The 16,599-nt window shown below is 41.9% G+C and overlaps 1 protein-coding gene across 5 annotated transcripts in view; it reads right to left on the bottom strand.

The window, feature by feature from the left end:
- hspa12a (heat shock protein 12A) overlaps positions 1-16,377 on the bottom strand; it is a 67,264-nt gene extending 50,887 nt beyond the window's left edge. For all 5 annotated transcript variants that reach the window (XM_070977506.1, XM_070977507.1, XM_070977505.1 and 2 more), the window contains exon 1: positions 15,981-16,377. In XM_070977506.1, the coding sequence (XP_070833607.1) occupies positions 15,981-16,023 (43 nt within the window). In that variant the 5' untranslated portion in view covers positions 16,024-16,377. The remainder of the gene's footprint in view (positions 1-15,980) is intronic.
- Positions 16,378-16,599: the final 222 nt, after the last annotated feature.

Here is a 16,599-nt window from a genome sequence, read left to right on the forward strand (position 1 = left end):
ACAATTTGGTTGGAAGAAGGAGGCCTACTTCAGGGACCACAACAGCATGGGACAGCACAGTTATCTCTTGCAGGGAGACTGAAATGGAAACGCAGCTAACAGCGACTTTACACAGCCAAGCTTAACAACCTGTACCTGTATTTCTGGTGTTTCCACTCAGGTTTTTATGAACAAATTCAGAGTATAAAGCAGGCAGATGGAAAAATATTGTATATTTACATGGGTTTCCAGCATCCAACAAAGCATCAAAGCATTTGCTCGGATATTTTGCCGTCTTTTCCAGGCAGTCACTGCGTGTTGGTGAAGGCTGAGTAAAAAGTGAAACTGTTCTTTAAAATGTTCATCCTTGCTTGTTGGTCAGATGACAGTAGTCTGATTCCTTGACTGAAGTTCTGCAGGCAGGCTGGGCTTCCAGCAATCAGGATTTTTTAATACATTATTTTGTCTGCGTATAATTCATTTTTGTGGATGTGTTGCTGTATTCAACGCCCCTCTCTGACGTCTTGCCAGTTCATTTAAATGCAAACTCTGATCAAAAAGACATTCTACAGGTTGACCTCAGTTTTGCCCCAACGCCTGACAGCAACAAAGTGCAGCTATGCTAGAATTCAATCTGTAAACTGTTTCTAGTTGAAATATTTCAAATGTAACATGTTAATAATCTTGTTAATAAAGACATGGGGAATCTTGCGAGATCTTGATAGACAATAGCAGTGTGTTTGAGAATACAGTGGTGTCTAAGACTGTGATGAAACACTGAGAGATACAAAGCGAGGCACCAACTGTTACCTACAATAGCACAAGAGGAGCCTCATTAAATTCACTGCAGCAAACTGAGAGGCACAAACACAAAAAATTAGACTATCAAAGAGCCACATTCATACGGGCGACGGCAAAATGAGTTTGGAGAGAGAATGTGCTGTTTCTTCTTCCCATCTGAGGTCCCATTCATTCATGCCATGCAGGGAGACTAACCCCCCTCTTTCGCTGGTTGACTGCATCCACTTGGCCATGAGCCCAGACACACAGTGCAGAGAAACAGCCTGACAACAGCTGCAGCCACTACATACACATACACATACAAATCCACACACACTGTGTCACATCTAAAGCACACACAGATCTGGACAAACACACTACAATATACAATGATATGGATTTTCAAGGATGGAAGCCAGCATATATATCATAGCTTTCAGATACTCAATAACTTTACATCTAATCATTTTCACAACAAACATTCTTCATTGTTGTCATGGTGGACAAATGTCTGAAAAACCCTGGGATACTTGAACTCATCATGACAGCACTGAGCCGCACTATAGAAAGTGCCAGTCAAACCTGTTAGTCTAATCCTACAATGGTGATCATTTAACTACAGCGAGCAGAATGTGAAGTGAATGTGCATTATCGTTCTCACCCTCTATCAAGTGGAATATAAATTAGTCTGCTGTGGGGGTGAGTGGTAATAAAGTGAGATGCCACACTGCTTGATTTACAGCACACTCCAAAATCAAGGCCTGTGAATATGTATGATTATTTATGAAATAAGGTTTTGGATACCTGCTTTACAAACATAATGCTCTGTGATTCAATATACAGTAATCACTGCTGACATGTGAAGATGTATGACTATTACTATAAACCTTCAGACATTTCACGACAAGTTCACGAGAGCAGAAGTTTTCCATTTTGAGAAATCCCATCATTCTTTCTGGTTGAGCAAAAATTCAATTCAACATTATTATTATTTTCTATTTATATTCCAAAATTCTCATAATGAGACATCAGGGTTCACAGACGTTAGATGGTACTTTATTCAGTATTCTTGGAATTTACGTCAGTACTCTAGGGTTCCATTCAGTATACTCAAACTCTCAATCCACTTTTAATGACTTTCATTCCATGTTCTCAGACTTTGATTTCTATTATCAAACTTCCATGTCATATTCTAAAAGTTCAACTTTCTTTCCATTTTTCAGACTTTCATTCCCCATTCTATGACTTCCATTCCATATTCTGAGGTGTAAAGACGACAGTGATGCTGATGATGCTACTCCCAGCTGGTTTTGGGTCTGTCAGTCTTGAGCAGAACTGAGTCTTTGGAAGAGTCAGTTTTCAAAAGAGCTGCTCACAGTAGCAGGTTGTTGCTTTGCAGCTCAATGAGTTCATGTTGTTTGTTGTCAGGACCATCAGCTGATTCCACATTAAACAGCAAATATGTTCAGTTCACTGACTTTTCATGTCCTAAAACCTCTCATCAAATACCTGAAGAAGTTTTCACTGTTTGTGTAAATCACTAATAACAGAATAAAAACATTTCATCGGTTTATACTAGAGTTGGGCGGTATCCAAATTTTGATACCGTCAAATTTTCCCCACATTTTACCGTGACTAATTAAAAATCACTTTGCAGGGCAGCATGACTTGCGCACAGTTCAGTCGGTCAGTGCTCACGCTAAGAAGCACCAGTCCTAACTTGTAGTATACCAGAATGACGGGGAGAAACTCAACTAAAAGCCTCTACCAAGCATTGCCACCCAAATGAAATTATATGCGCATGTAATGAAAACACGAAAATGGCGCACATCAACAGTACCGCATCTGCTGATTTTGCCACTTCACGCAAACCACAAAAGCCCAGTATCATATGAAAGCAGAGAGTCACGAAGATGTCTGCCTCCTCACTGTGCGACGAAAACTCGGTGAGCTAGCAGCCAAAGAGTAGCAGAAAAAAAACCTTTGCTAAATCAGAAAGTATGTCTTACCTTTGCTGTTTTGTGGTTAAAAGTTATATCCCAGCCCGAAAAAACGCTGCTAATGTCTCCTCCTACGACTCTGTGTTAGTTTGAGACCAATCACGAAGGTCCTGCTTGTTTACATTAAGAGGAGGGGGTTTCTAGAGTGGAGGGAGCGCTCTTCATGCAATAATCTCTGGGGTTACTTCCTTCTGGACTGTCATTGGTGTTTCTATGGTGAATGTGGGCGGGTCGCTGATCTATTGACCGGCGTAACCACGCAGTTAGTTTCACCGCTCCGTCTCATGAAGGAGCAGAGCGCTCAGAGAGGACTCTGCTGAGCAGCCCGAAGTGTTATTTTACTGTTTTATTTGCATTTCGTTCTTCTATGAGAGCTAAACAGAAAAAAGGCTGAAAAAGTGTTTTCAACAGAGGAGTTTCTCTGTATGCTTGGATGAGATAACAGTACTCTGCTCAGATGCGCGTAAATGAGCGTGTGGACATACCTGTGTTAAAACATCTGTAAAACTGCTCAGGTTCATTTTTTAGCATGTACTTTTGCACAGTCACCTTTTTCTCAAGTAAAAATTCAACCAGATACATTGAACGGAGTGGACCTTATTTTTGTTATGATGATGCTACAATTGTGTTTGGCCCCTATAGACCTATATGCGCAGCATTTTTTTTTTTTAATGACGGTAATGAAACTGATACCTTTGCTATTTTTAGATACCGTGGGATACCTTATTACCAGATTACCGCCCAACCCTAGTTTATACTATACAATCAATATGAATTTAAATGATAGTTATGTATGATGATATGAATTAACTAAGATTTGTACTGGATGAAAGAAGTCTACTGGGTGCCATTTGACCGAATCTCCAAGAGTGTTAAAGAACAGCACACACAATATGTGCATATATCTCATCATTTCAGAGCATATTATGAATTTACTATTATATCAGCACTCTATAGACACATTAGAGTATTGTAATCCAACTCCATACTTTTACTCTACCCCAGAGGAAGTAGAGTTCAGATGAAATGGAGTTCAGATGAGAAAGCAGAGAAATAAAACAGTGCTCGTCATTTGGCCTCAAGCTCTCATCTACATCACACCTTAGTACCTCCTCTCTAACAATACACCTGGCAAAGAAAGAAGAAGGCGGGGTAAGACAGAAGGAAAAGTCATCATCTCATATAGTCCTGGATTCTGCCTCACCTGGCCCCTTTCCTCACCTGGCACAAGTCTTTTATGCAGCTGAATTAAAATAGGGGCTGTGTGATGTACACATCAATTAAGAGTTTAAGCATTATATTGTTGTATTTCCTTTTAGATGTGGATGTCGCAGAATGTAGCAAATTACAGCCCACTTTTAGGTAACCTTGACTTTCGTTAGGTGTTGAATGTAAATGGTTGAAGGATGTGGCCATTGACTAAGCAACAAAAAGTTCTCCACTATTTAGTCCACATTGACTTCTGTGGGGTTTTGCCATTCTGAACTCAGCATTGAAAAACGTGTTATCAATTGTGAAAAAGTGTTGAAAGGCAGGTCAGTAGCATTCACGTCTGGAGCTGGGCTGGTAACGTGTGCATCCATGTTAAGGGAAGAGTTGCTCATACAATGCAGGCTAGTACCTTTTACTATGGAAATTCAAGCTAGCCGTACCATCCTGAAGCTAGGCAGGATCGTGAATTTGAAATTTGAATAAATGAAAGAAAAAGGACTTCCTTGTGTCTGATACCTTCCTATCATTTTTACTTTTTGACCAGAGCTCCTTCTTTCGCAGCCAACTTAACTCGGGCTCAGAAGTGCCACCTGCTCAGACAGACCAACAGTTGACCAACTGGACTTGAATTATTCATTTCCCCCTCCACCTTCAAATTTTCTTCACATTTCCACATCAAAGTAGCCAGACAACGTGTTACTTTTAGTGAAACAAGTGTTTAAAACACCCAAGTGGGGCATTGTTCATTAGAACAAAGAAACCAAGACTTTTATATCAGACAATGGACAGAGATGTCAGATGACAGAAAGGCAGAGCAAGTTCCTGAAGAGGCCAGAGCATTTTGGTCACACTCAGAGGAAATGCTTTTAAATGCTCTGCCTAACAATGGCTTTCCTTCCTGCCTGTCTGTAATGGAAAGAATGATAATAGCAAATGCTCCCCTCCCTGTTACTGAAGACAATCTCTTAACTCAGACTAGTCAAAAATAGATTAGTGTTGTGCTGGCATCCACGGCATTATCAGCCACAACCTTTCACAACACCACACATCTGGATTAACATCTGATTTATGGTATTTGATGTGTCCACTGTTCTCTCATAATAACAAACACATTCACATTTCAGGTATGATCCTGCAGCCATGCTTTTTTGGGGTGTGTGCATATTTAAAAACCTATGAATTATTGAACATTGAAGATGTATCCACAGCGTAGCCGTGCAGTTGACATTTTAAGGATGCATATCTGTCAAAGCTGACTTGGAGCTAATTACAAAAGCATTTCATTCTGTTTCATATTCACTAATTACTTATCAGGAGGCTATTCTGTGCTGTTCCAGTGGCATTGTTCTGAGAAGACTGAGCCGCACTGCAAGGGAGAACGTTTCTCAATGACAAGTGAAATAGTTACATTTGTGTCTGCTGGACATTGGTATGTATTTGTTAGAGATGCATTTTGTTTTTGCATGCTGCAGACAAGCTGAAGAATGCAAACAACTCCTCCTGCCATTGTAGTCTGCATGTTCTCCCTATGTATGGATTTCTGGGTGATCTAGTTTCATCCCATACTCTTACACATGTAGGTCAGATGGACTGGATATTCTAAATTGTCCATAAGTGTTTGTTTATGTGTGTGTTTGCCCTGAGTAGCCCAACCAATTTGGCATACTGATATTTAAGAGAAGGGCTGCACGGTGGCGCAGCAGGTAGTGCGTGAGCCTCACAGCAAGAAGGTCACCGGTTCGATCCCCAGGCGGGGCCTTTCTGTGTGAAGTTTGCATGTTCTTCCCGTGCATGCGTGGGTTCTCTCCGGGTACTCCGGCTTCCTCCCACAGACCAAAAACATGCTCATTAGGTTAATTGGTGACTCTAAATTGCCCTTATGTGTGAGTGTGAGCATGAATGGTTGTCTGTCTTGTGTGTTGCCCTGCGATCGACTGGCGACCGGTCCATGGTGTACCCCGCCTCTCACCACTGACAGCTGGAATAGGCTCCAGCCCCCCCGCAACCCTAAAAGGGATAGGCGGTACAGAAAGATGGATGGATGGAAATTTAAGATTGGATGGAAATAAATTTGTTTTGTTGGCCAAAACAAAAAAAAGCGAGTGTAACACACAGTGTAAAATGAACTCATCATGCTCCCTCATAAATATATAAGTATACAACACTTTTTCAAAACTAGCACAAACGCTTTGTAGGCATTTTAAATCTGCAAAATTTGACTTATTGGCCATCATATAAAATGCTGATAACAATATATCTGTAATAAACTAACATTGGCTGATTACATATGTTGTTGTATGCTGTTACTGCTGGTTTAAAACATCACGTTCGGTCTTTGGAAATGATGTACGCTTTTATTTGCATATAGAGCGGGGACGCTTACAGCCAATCACAAGTGGTTCATCACTTTGCATGTGGGGACGCACTGTAATGCCAGGCGTGAACTGACTGTCCACTTGTGATGGGATTATCCAAGACACTTGTTAATGCCAGGTGTAAACAGTAAAGGTGGAAAGAAATGCAATTATCTGTATTTGTTCAACCAACAAAATGATCTGTTCTGTATATGTATTCAGAGAGAAGACCAAAAGTGGATGTGATGATGTGTTAACGCAGCTGTATTTCATTATGAAAACGTGCAAAGATGGAAAGAGTACAAGAATATTATACTCAAATAATATGAGGGCTACAAGTGCACTGAATGTCAATCCAACAACAGTAGTCAATCGTCACACCACCGGGCCCTGATGTCTCATCAAACAACTATAAATTCCATTCATATCGACAGATTTGCAACCTGTGCATGTCACTGATGATCAGATATGAACATACAACAGCCATGTTAAGACTAACTACAATTAACCAGAAAAGAAGACAAAACTCACAGTGGAATAAAACATCAACCTCAGGGACGTCAGCGGTTAAAGTTAGTTGGTGTGCTGAATGGCTGAGACTCATATGCTGCCAGTTAGCGTGGCAGAGTGTGAGGGATTCAGTTTGGTACTTCAAGTCCGAGCATGCTATGCCAATGAGAGCTGCTGTAACTTAGCACACTGAAAGACATGTTGAGAGGAACGATGAGCTGAAAGTCAAGCTAGCCACAGCAGACAAGCTAGTTCTGACTGCTGGACAGCTCTCACAAACGAAAGCCACATCACATCTATCTGTCACTTCATCAATGCTGACTGGGAGCCGCACTGCTTCTCTTCTCTCTGTCTCCTCTCTCTGGAGTCGGTGAATTAAAGGTTTACTTCAGCCAAACCAGAGTAGGTGATATTTGTTGGAACAGCGTGAGGACAAGCTGAGGTGGTTTTGGTGAGTTTTACAGTGTTTCTCGAGTTTGAATGAAGAGTATTTTTACCTTAATAATATATTTTTTTTCTGGAAATGAAGTCTGGTGGCTTTGGCGACAGCGATACAGTGGCTGTTTCTGGTTACTCTTTAAAAAAAGGTCTGTCTGCGGAGATGCTTTCAGTGATGTTGTCAAACACTTCTGAGCCTGTCAGAGGCAGAAACAAACAACTTTCAGTGGACGTATACTGACGGAGCACAAACGTACAGAGGGATCGCGTCATGGCTGATGGCTGCAGCACTCGCACTGAATACGTTTAGCAGTTAGTCAGAACAGTCACCCAGCATGCACCTGTTGCAGTGTTTCCCCTAACATTGTACAGGCCTGGCAGGCCGCCAGGCCAAGGAGACCCCCACCAGGCCAAAAAAAAAAAAAAAAAAATCAATATGCCAAAAATAAGCCACCTATCCATTCATTCATAAATCAATAATCATTCACATTTAGGAGCGCCTCTGTGCAGCGCAACGTGGATCAACCTACTTCGTTGCCTAGTAACGATGCAAGTACCGCTGCTGAGAGCGCGGGCATATTTTAAATAACGTCATGCACACAACACCGTTTTCAAAAATATTGTCGTTTATATGAACCTGGATAAATACGCCATCGAGCGCATCTTAAAAGTCGTCATCGTAAACAGGGTCTTAATAAAAAGAAGTTTTTCTGCCAGACTTCAGAGCCAAGGAAAATAGATGAAGCGAGAGTAACAGAGGCAACTCTAAAAACAATGATAGGTGCAGGTGAGACAGAAGAAAGGGGGGCAGATTGCAGTGGAGAGGGGGGCTGCTCGAGGACCATTACCGCCTACTGCCTCCAATTGCCAACCCCTGTCCGACAGGTGACCGCGTGCCCGGTCCAACTCACCCAGTCAAAAAAATAAAAAATAAAAAATCCAGCTAAACACAGAACATCTGGCTGGGATCCCGAATGGCTTAATAACAATACATACAGCCTTTGGTTGTACCACACTCCCCATCGTAATTTTCCAATTTGTTGTTTAGCTTATATTTTTGTTCTGATTGAGCTCCTTTTTTTTTTGGTAAGCAATAATGATGAAAATAACACAGACAATAGGCTAGTTTTCCACTAGAACCACTAAGGGGTCATTTTTCCCCAGGCACTGTCAAATATATGTAACTCTGTTATAATAAAAGAATAAAAAACTTCTATGTTTAATGTTTGTTAAATGTTTGAATTATTTATAACTGATAGAATCTCAATTATGTGTAGGAAATACCCCTACCACAATGCTTGGTGAAGTTCTTCTCTAAAGCGAGAAAAATCAAGTGCAGCACAGAACAATGCACACTGTGTGGTTGAAGTGCTAATGTGTAATCAAGCATGTTCCATTTGTATCCAATAAATGCACCTTATTAAGTCACCCTCTCCTTGTGATCTTGAATACAGTCTGGGTGAACAAAAATTTGAATGCAAATATAATAATTGCAGAATTGCAGACTGCTTGCTGTGCCACCTGACATACTCCAACTGCGCCAATACACCATCGTCTGTTTAGGTTTTTTTCGGTGGGTGCCACCGGGCCTGAAAAAAATTCTAGGGGAAACACTGTGTTGGTCACATAACTTCCTGGGTGTGCTTGATTTGTTCCACTTAGCGTGCTCACCAGGTGGTGCATTAAATCAGTGATTATTTAAGGTAGATGAGTTGGGTTATTCCTATATGTCAGCCCACTGCAGGGAGGCAGTGACAGTTATGAGAAAGGGAATTTCTATCTTGCAGCCATCCACAACGATACAAATCTATTTCAACACACATCGTGGCTGACGCACAGACATGTCAATCATGAAGCTGACTTTTTTCCCTGAATAATAACAAGCAACTTTGGGTAGAAGAAATGACTGTTTTCATCACATTATTTGTATTTTTCCAAACAACAATCAGGATTCATCTGCATCCACAGTAAACAGGCCAAGACGAACAGATGCATTACTGAGGTCAAAAATGGGGCTTCGGGAACTTGAGACTTTCCACCTTCAACAAATACATACATAACATGTTTGGTAAGAGTAACATTTACTGTATACAATTGTTTACAGTCCTGGAGGGAAACAAAAACACATCTTTGTCTCAATGAGACCACACCACATTACAGTGCTGTGTACTGGACTACTGTGGACATCAAGTTCAACAGAGACAAATATATATCAGTGCTTTATGGACTGACAAGCAAACACTATGTTCATTTACATACTTGACATGCCACAGCAACATATGAAACCAATTACTGCCTCACTGAAGTCTCTGCATATTGCTTCTGGCCTCTTGGTGCTTATGATGTGGATCTAAGTTCAAAACTTGTCCAGTTTATAATAAGAACATGTTTGAAATGTTCAATCTGTTAGCAGAAGGAAAGAGTTGTCCACAACAAGAACATTTAGACAAGTGTCAGAGCACAGTCCTCACAATGTTTTGGTTTTCCAAAGGAGTGCTGTTTCCTCCGTCCCTCCCTCCCTCAGCTCCTCATGGCCTGTGAGTAGCACCTCCCCCATCCTGTACCTCTCACTCCTCCACAGACCACCACCTCCTCCTCCACATGGCTCATGTCTGAGACATGACACTACACTGAAAAGCACCTCCTGCTCCCGTTTTCCCAGAGCATTCTGAGCCATGACATGTCATTGTGGGAGTGGGACAGTTATTTCATCCTGTTGTGGTTTGTTTTGGTCAGCGATGACTCGGACAGTCATGCCGTATTGTCTTTTATATGAAAGCATAGATGGTGTTATTGTGGTGAAAAGCAGTTGTTTCATGTCAGTAGGAATTTCTAAGGTTAAGCTGATATTTCCAAGAGAGGGAGGCCAGTGTGGATAGACCACTTCTTTTTTCTTTTGCTGTTTTTTATTCAGTATCATAGCACTAACTGGCCTGAAATGCTTCCCTCTCTATACAAAGAGCTATGAATACACCATTTGTTTATCAGTTCAAACTGTTACAATGTGTGAGTATTGTTAAACTATATAGAAAATATGTAACGTTTACCAGCTGTAGATTGATCAGTCTGCAGCAAAGTACTGAACGTGGCGTGACGCCTCCAAAGGTAGACATTAAAGCTAAATAAGTCATTTGACGGGCACCTACCATGTGTCATGGCAAGCTGAGAGCGGCTCGTTGAGTCAAAATGAGTTACACTGTTTCTCCAAAGACATTTGTGTGACTGTTCAACATGGTGGCTCATTCTCAGCACACTAAACAAATTTGCATGAAATTGCTGAAAAATGTCATCTAAATCTGTTTTGGTGGTATGATACCAACATGTTTATGCGTTTTCACTGAAAGGGCTTCTCACATTCCATTCCAACCCTTGTCTACTTATTCATTTAGACAAATCAGCAGGAAATTGTCCAAAGGAATGTTACTAGTGTATACAATTTATCCACAAAAACAAAGAATGGCCGATGCTGCTTGAACTTGGTCATAGATTTTAGGTAGTTGCATTAAATCCTGCGTAGAGTACCATCTGTGATGTGATGTGTTTTTCACTGTTTCCTTTCTTACACAGTTCATCACATGTGGACGTAAACTCCCTCAAAACAAGTCTTGCAGTCAGGATATATTTGCTGAAGTCATTGTTTCATTTCAAATCCAGTGCAGAGCCAAAACAAGTTAGTTAATTGTCAGGGTGTTAAACACCCAACCCCCTCGACACCAACCATCAGCTGTCTGACACCCCCCCCCCCCCCAACACACACCAACCAATTCACAGACAGACGTCAACAACACACAGACACCACTTCATTTACTGAACGCAGGTATGTGAATGAAGTACTTTTGTTCTTCTATCCCACTCACCCAGGCAGCTGAATGTCACAGACAAATGTAGACAGATACGGTTGGAACTTGATGACAAAAATGTTGAAAATGCAAAGATTCAGGGCTTTGCTCGAGAATTGTATAGTGATGCATCAAGAGGATGCTGAATAAAAGAAAATCACGGTTTTTGTGAGCATTGAAACATCAGTGCATGCCTGTAATATGCTCCCTTAATCCCAGGGCTCAAATGCACAGACACACATGGAGCTTGTCTGCCTCAGGATTCAGGTTATCTCAACAGACTTTTTCAGGAAGACCATTTCCAACATTCTCTAACAGTGAGGCAAGAAGAATCCTTTCCAGTCTTTTTGCTCCATCTCTTATCTGACATGACTGACGAAGAGCAGAGACAAAGGCAGCATCCACACCAATGCATTTTCATTTTAGAATGCATAACTTTTGCTACGTTTGCACCTCAGTGTCACAACTACTCAAAACTCAGACTTTTGGATATGCTACTGGTTTGAAAACTCCAGGACTGTGTATGAAGAAAACAGTTCAGCAGAGCCACCAACATGAGAACTGACAACAACGAAGCTGAGGGGACCAAATGTCTCTGACCACAGAGACATTTGACCCACAGCCAGCTGTTGACCTACGGATGGAGACAGCTAACAGGGCTCACCCTGGGACTGCAAGGTGCATCTTCATCATCTACCAATCAGGAAGGACAGTGAGGGAGACACAGTGGAAGACAGTGAGGACACTTGTGTTTATTAAGACAATGCTATGTATGGGGTGAGTGCCAAAGACCATCTCCTGGTACACATGCTGAAAGACTGGGCTTTGTTCCAGTGTACAGCCCTTTCCAGTGCAGGAGGTCACAATCCACACCACAGAGCAACATGAACTTTAATAAAGTCTTGGCACTAGATTCACCAATGACTTTCACTGCATTTTACATCTAGAATACACGTTGTATGTCACTTAAAATGCAACAGCAAAACCTACTATATTATGTCAGAAAACTATTACTATAATGTTTTACAGCAAAATGAATTCAAGATACTACCTAGGGCTGGGCGATAAAACGATAGCGGTATGTGTCGCGATAGACACGTCATCAATATCAATAAAAAATGCATTCGATAAAACATTCAATAATTCTTTTTTCTTTGTCGGAAGAAACCTGAAGTTGCGAAGCGAGGTTGGTTACATGAACAAAGGTAATCACTCTCAGGTAACCAAGCAACGTAGGGAGAAATCGCTTATCAGTGAGAGAGACACGCTAACACACCAATCATGTAACATTATCAAGTTCGGTTGCGCCATCTCGTTATCTCATGTTTGATGCTCTGCGAGGAGTGAGATGAGAAATAGAAAGCGCTGCAGCGAGCAAAGAAATTGTCGATAAAACAGGGAAAGTCAGCTCGCCAGTATGGAGTTTTTTGGATTTTAAGTCGGACCGTAGCCAGACCAATGTGGTCTGTTACTTATGCAAGACTGTCGTCCCCACCAAGACAGGTAATACCACAAACTTGTTTAACTGCCTTAGCCGCGCTCACTCTTTGGAGCGCAGCCGTATTCGCCAACATCCAACAACATCTACAACCACAGCACCACCACACAAGCAGCAGACCACCATGCAGAGGTATCTGCTTCAGTGCCTGATGACAAATCATCTAAAAGGCACGAAGACATAACGGAGGCAGTTCATGTATAGTTCATGTATGTTTAGAGTAAGAAGAGTGACTGAAGTGAAGTGACTTTGTTGTATGTCTAGGCTGGTTTTATAGTTCAGTCAATCTTACTGTATCATGTTTGTTTGTTTGTTTGTTTGTTTGTTTGTTTGTTTGTTTGTATGTATGTATGTATGTATGTTACAGATGTCAAGTCCACCTCAGTTTCTGCTATGTTTCCAAAACACTGCACATATTTGAAAACATTTTATTCACCAGAAGGTGAATCAGCTTGTGAACTTCCTGCACTAAACCTGCAGAAAAAAAGTTCTCAGGTTTCTCTCTGTTTAGTAGAGTGTTTTCCATGGTTGTGTTGACATTTCCTTTCCTTTCTGCCTTGATAGCTGAGGGTCCTTATTTTAAATAGGTCATAAAAATATCAATAATTATCGATATTGGCCGATATAAAACACTTATATCGTGATACAGTTTTCAGCCATATCGCCCAGCCCTAATACTACCCTTTCTACTATGACTAGAAATGTGCTGTTTAGTGGGCGGGTAAGGTAAGAGGCTGTTGGAGGGAATTAAAATATGAAGGAAGTGGCACTGAAGCAGGGACAGTTCTGGGGCAGGCACAAGCTGGTTTACGACCCAAAACAGTATGTACCACTGTGAACAGACTCTTGGAACCTGAAGAACATATAGGTATTTCCCAAATGTCAAACTATTCCTTTTGAGTACTGGCTGCCCTGATCTGTACAGATGCAGGTGAATGATAGATACTGTGGTTGTTTGTTGCTTGTTTTGATGTGATGACACGTGTTTGATGAATAATTATCCAAAGCACTGTCAGCAACTCCTGAAAGTACCTGGAAATTTAAAGTACTCTCGCCTGCAGACGACAGGCATTCTGCTGAGAGGACAAGCAGACACTTACATGTGAAAGAAGCAATTGACCCTTTGCATGTTTGTCCTTAACAACATATAACATAACTGCCTATCTTCAGTCTGACATGGTCCATAGATGATTCAATCAGCATATCAACATTTACACATCATGAACAAAGGGCTTTTTTATCCTCCAAGCACTCCAATGAAAATACAAGGCAAACACAAGCAAAGTTGCTGACAGCCTAAGTTAACAACATTAGACACAGGGACTCAGCCATATTGGATTAAGCGATATTAGTGAGAAATGGTTTAAAATGTGGTGAAACTCCTCAGACCTGGTGTCTTGTCAGTCAAGCTCAGTGTCCCACAGAACAACATATGACATCTGGCTACGAGTGCTGTCGTTTATTTTGATTGTGCAACATCCTGGTGCGAGTTAATGCTGTTTGGTTTCACTGTTCTGGAGATGGGGCGACAGTAGGGCATCAGCTGAGTGATGCTAATTTCAAGCTGCATAAGAATAATCACAATCACATAAAGTAAATGCATCAAGAGCTTGAACTCTTTGAAGGTCTAGCCTATGTTTACTCTCAATCTTGGCTTTCCTTCCATTCTTAAACAGAGATATTTTTGTATGCTAAAAAAGATGGGTGAAGAACAGACAGCATTACAGAGACAGGACCAAACCACAAAACAGTGTTGGAAATCCATCCATAGTTAAGCCTTGGCTTTGTTTTAAAAAGTCACTGAGCAACATGCACTTATCTGCAGATCATACAGTGTGTCACGGTCAATTTCTTTTATCACATAAACTCGCAGATACACATGACACCTATGCAGTGTAATAATCTCTCCATTTACATCCTGTGTAAAGTTCTGCCTTGACAGCCGCCATCAGGCAACAACATGTCCTCATGGCTGACCACAGCATTCAGGGCTGGTACCTGCAATCTTTCCTGCAGGACTTCATTATCCCCCATGTTTGAAGTCTAGCTTTGAATAACACAAGCAATCATGTTTAGCTTAAGGAGCTGAAGTTATGGAAAGTCTGGTACTCGGCTGTTGTCCGTGCAGGACATCATCAGGGTGCTCTCTCTGTGTCAGCTACATTACAACACAACACAAGCCACCAAAATGTTAGTCCCAGTATCACCAACGGGAAACTACTCAAAATCAACCAAAGTCCATTTAATTTTTTCCCAATTTGAAGCTTGTTCTTTAAGAGCAATACTTGTGATACAAATGAGAAGAACCTACTGAACATCTACTGTAAGTCACCCAGCAGCTTTTTCCTCCCTCTACGTGAATGGCGCAGACTGCTCACGTTCGCCCTCCACAGTGGTTTATGGTGTGAAAACATGATGGAGAGGCATAAAAGTTGAAACATTGTTAAAATAAACGCTGTTTGGCGTATTAAGTGTATGCCGAATTGCACAGTATAAGTATTTACAAAGGATCGTACATAATGATTGGGAATTGCTTCTCGTTTGTATTTTCTGACAAGCGAGCAACAATAAAATAAAAGAGATTTGAATGGACGTGCCTGACTGCTCACTTCAGTACGGCATGTACCTTTAAAGGAACAAAGTGATATCCGGCCAAACTTATCTTATCCATCCTGCAGACAAACACGTTTTCGACCTATAACGCCGGGCAGCCAATTATGGGAGTGATTTGAAACGCAGCTCGGTACATTCCTCCGGCTACACACCGACAACACCAACCGTCTGGGCGGGTGATGAACACTGCGTTACCTGAAGACATGGTGCAGACTTTTTTGCTGCATTGACTCACAACTCCGGTGGGACGCACCATGTGACCAAACTCTGCACCGTTATGGAGGACCGAACTGGGCCGTTTGTGTTTTCCAGCCAACCGTGAACAACCTGACTCACCGAGCTCTGCCTCGCAGTCGGAAAACACAAGCCTGAGTGATAAACTTTTAATATCGCCATGTTCGTCGGCAGAGTGCTGCTCTGTGGAGGCTAGTAGGCGAGGTCCTGTACACTGCGGTTGCCCTTGAAAAGCCAAGGCAGTGCTTCGTAGCTATCTCAGTGTCCCTGCACCGCAACTGATGTGCTAGGAAGACTTTTCTGGAATGAATGACACGGCAATGCAACCATACCTAGAGTTAAAGGCCTTTACGTTAACCGCGACCCTCAGAAATCTCACTCGAGTGCACGTGAACGCGTCCCGCACACGACCACACCGAGGCGCATTCTGCGTACGTGCGCGCGCATTAATGTCTATCAGAGATGACCGCTGCAAAAAAAAAACTACGAAACTGTTTAGAGGTTACGGAATTGCCTTATTTACCTGTTATTATCTTCTCGGTCGCCGTTTCTTTCTCAGTCATCATTTCCCGCAGTTTCACCTCCTCCCGAGCCTTCTCTCCGATACAGCTACACCAAGCAATTTTCCTGGTTTACAGGGGATACCAGGCCAAAGAGGAAAAATATCAACAAAAACTGCCGCCACGCTGTGAATTCGGCGCTCCTTTCGCCTTTACTTCGCTTTGCCGCTTCCCGTTCAGTGAAAAAGCCGTTAAAAGCACATGGAGAAGATTTAGGGTCCGGAGGTCTTTGAAGTAGGGGGGGCAGTGAGCCTCAGCAGAGGATGTTGAACCCCTGACTGCTGCTGCTGCTCTGTCCGCCCCTCCCAATCACAGTCACTGCTGTCCTGGTCAGGAATGCTGCCTCTGCTTCAAAGTCTGCTGCGGCTCTGCTCAGGACACCCGGTAGGGATGCTGTGCTCTCCACCAGCCACACTGAGTGAGTCCACATTTCATGAAGGTTTGAGGAACAAACTTTCTGAATAAATAACCAGATAAGTTGTTTGTTTGTTTGTTTGTTTGTTTGTTTGTTTGTTTGTTTGTTTGTTTGTTTGTTTGTTTGAAACATGGAACAGAGAGAAACACTGACATAATTTCGCATTT

The sequence above is a fragment of the Chaetodon trifascialis genome, chromosome 13 (genome assembly GCF_039877785.1).
Source record: "Chaetodon trifascialis isolate fChaTrf1 chromosome 13, fChaTrf1.hap1, whole genome shotgun sequence".
Taxonomy (NCBI): domain Eukaryota; kingdom Metazoa; phylum Chordata; class Actinopteri; order Chaetodontiformes; family Chaetodontidae; genus Chaetodon; species Chaetodon trifascialis.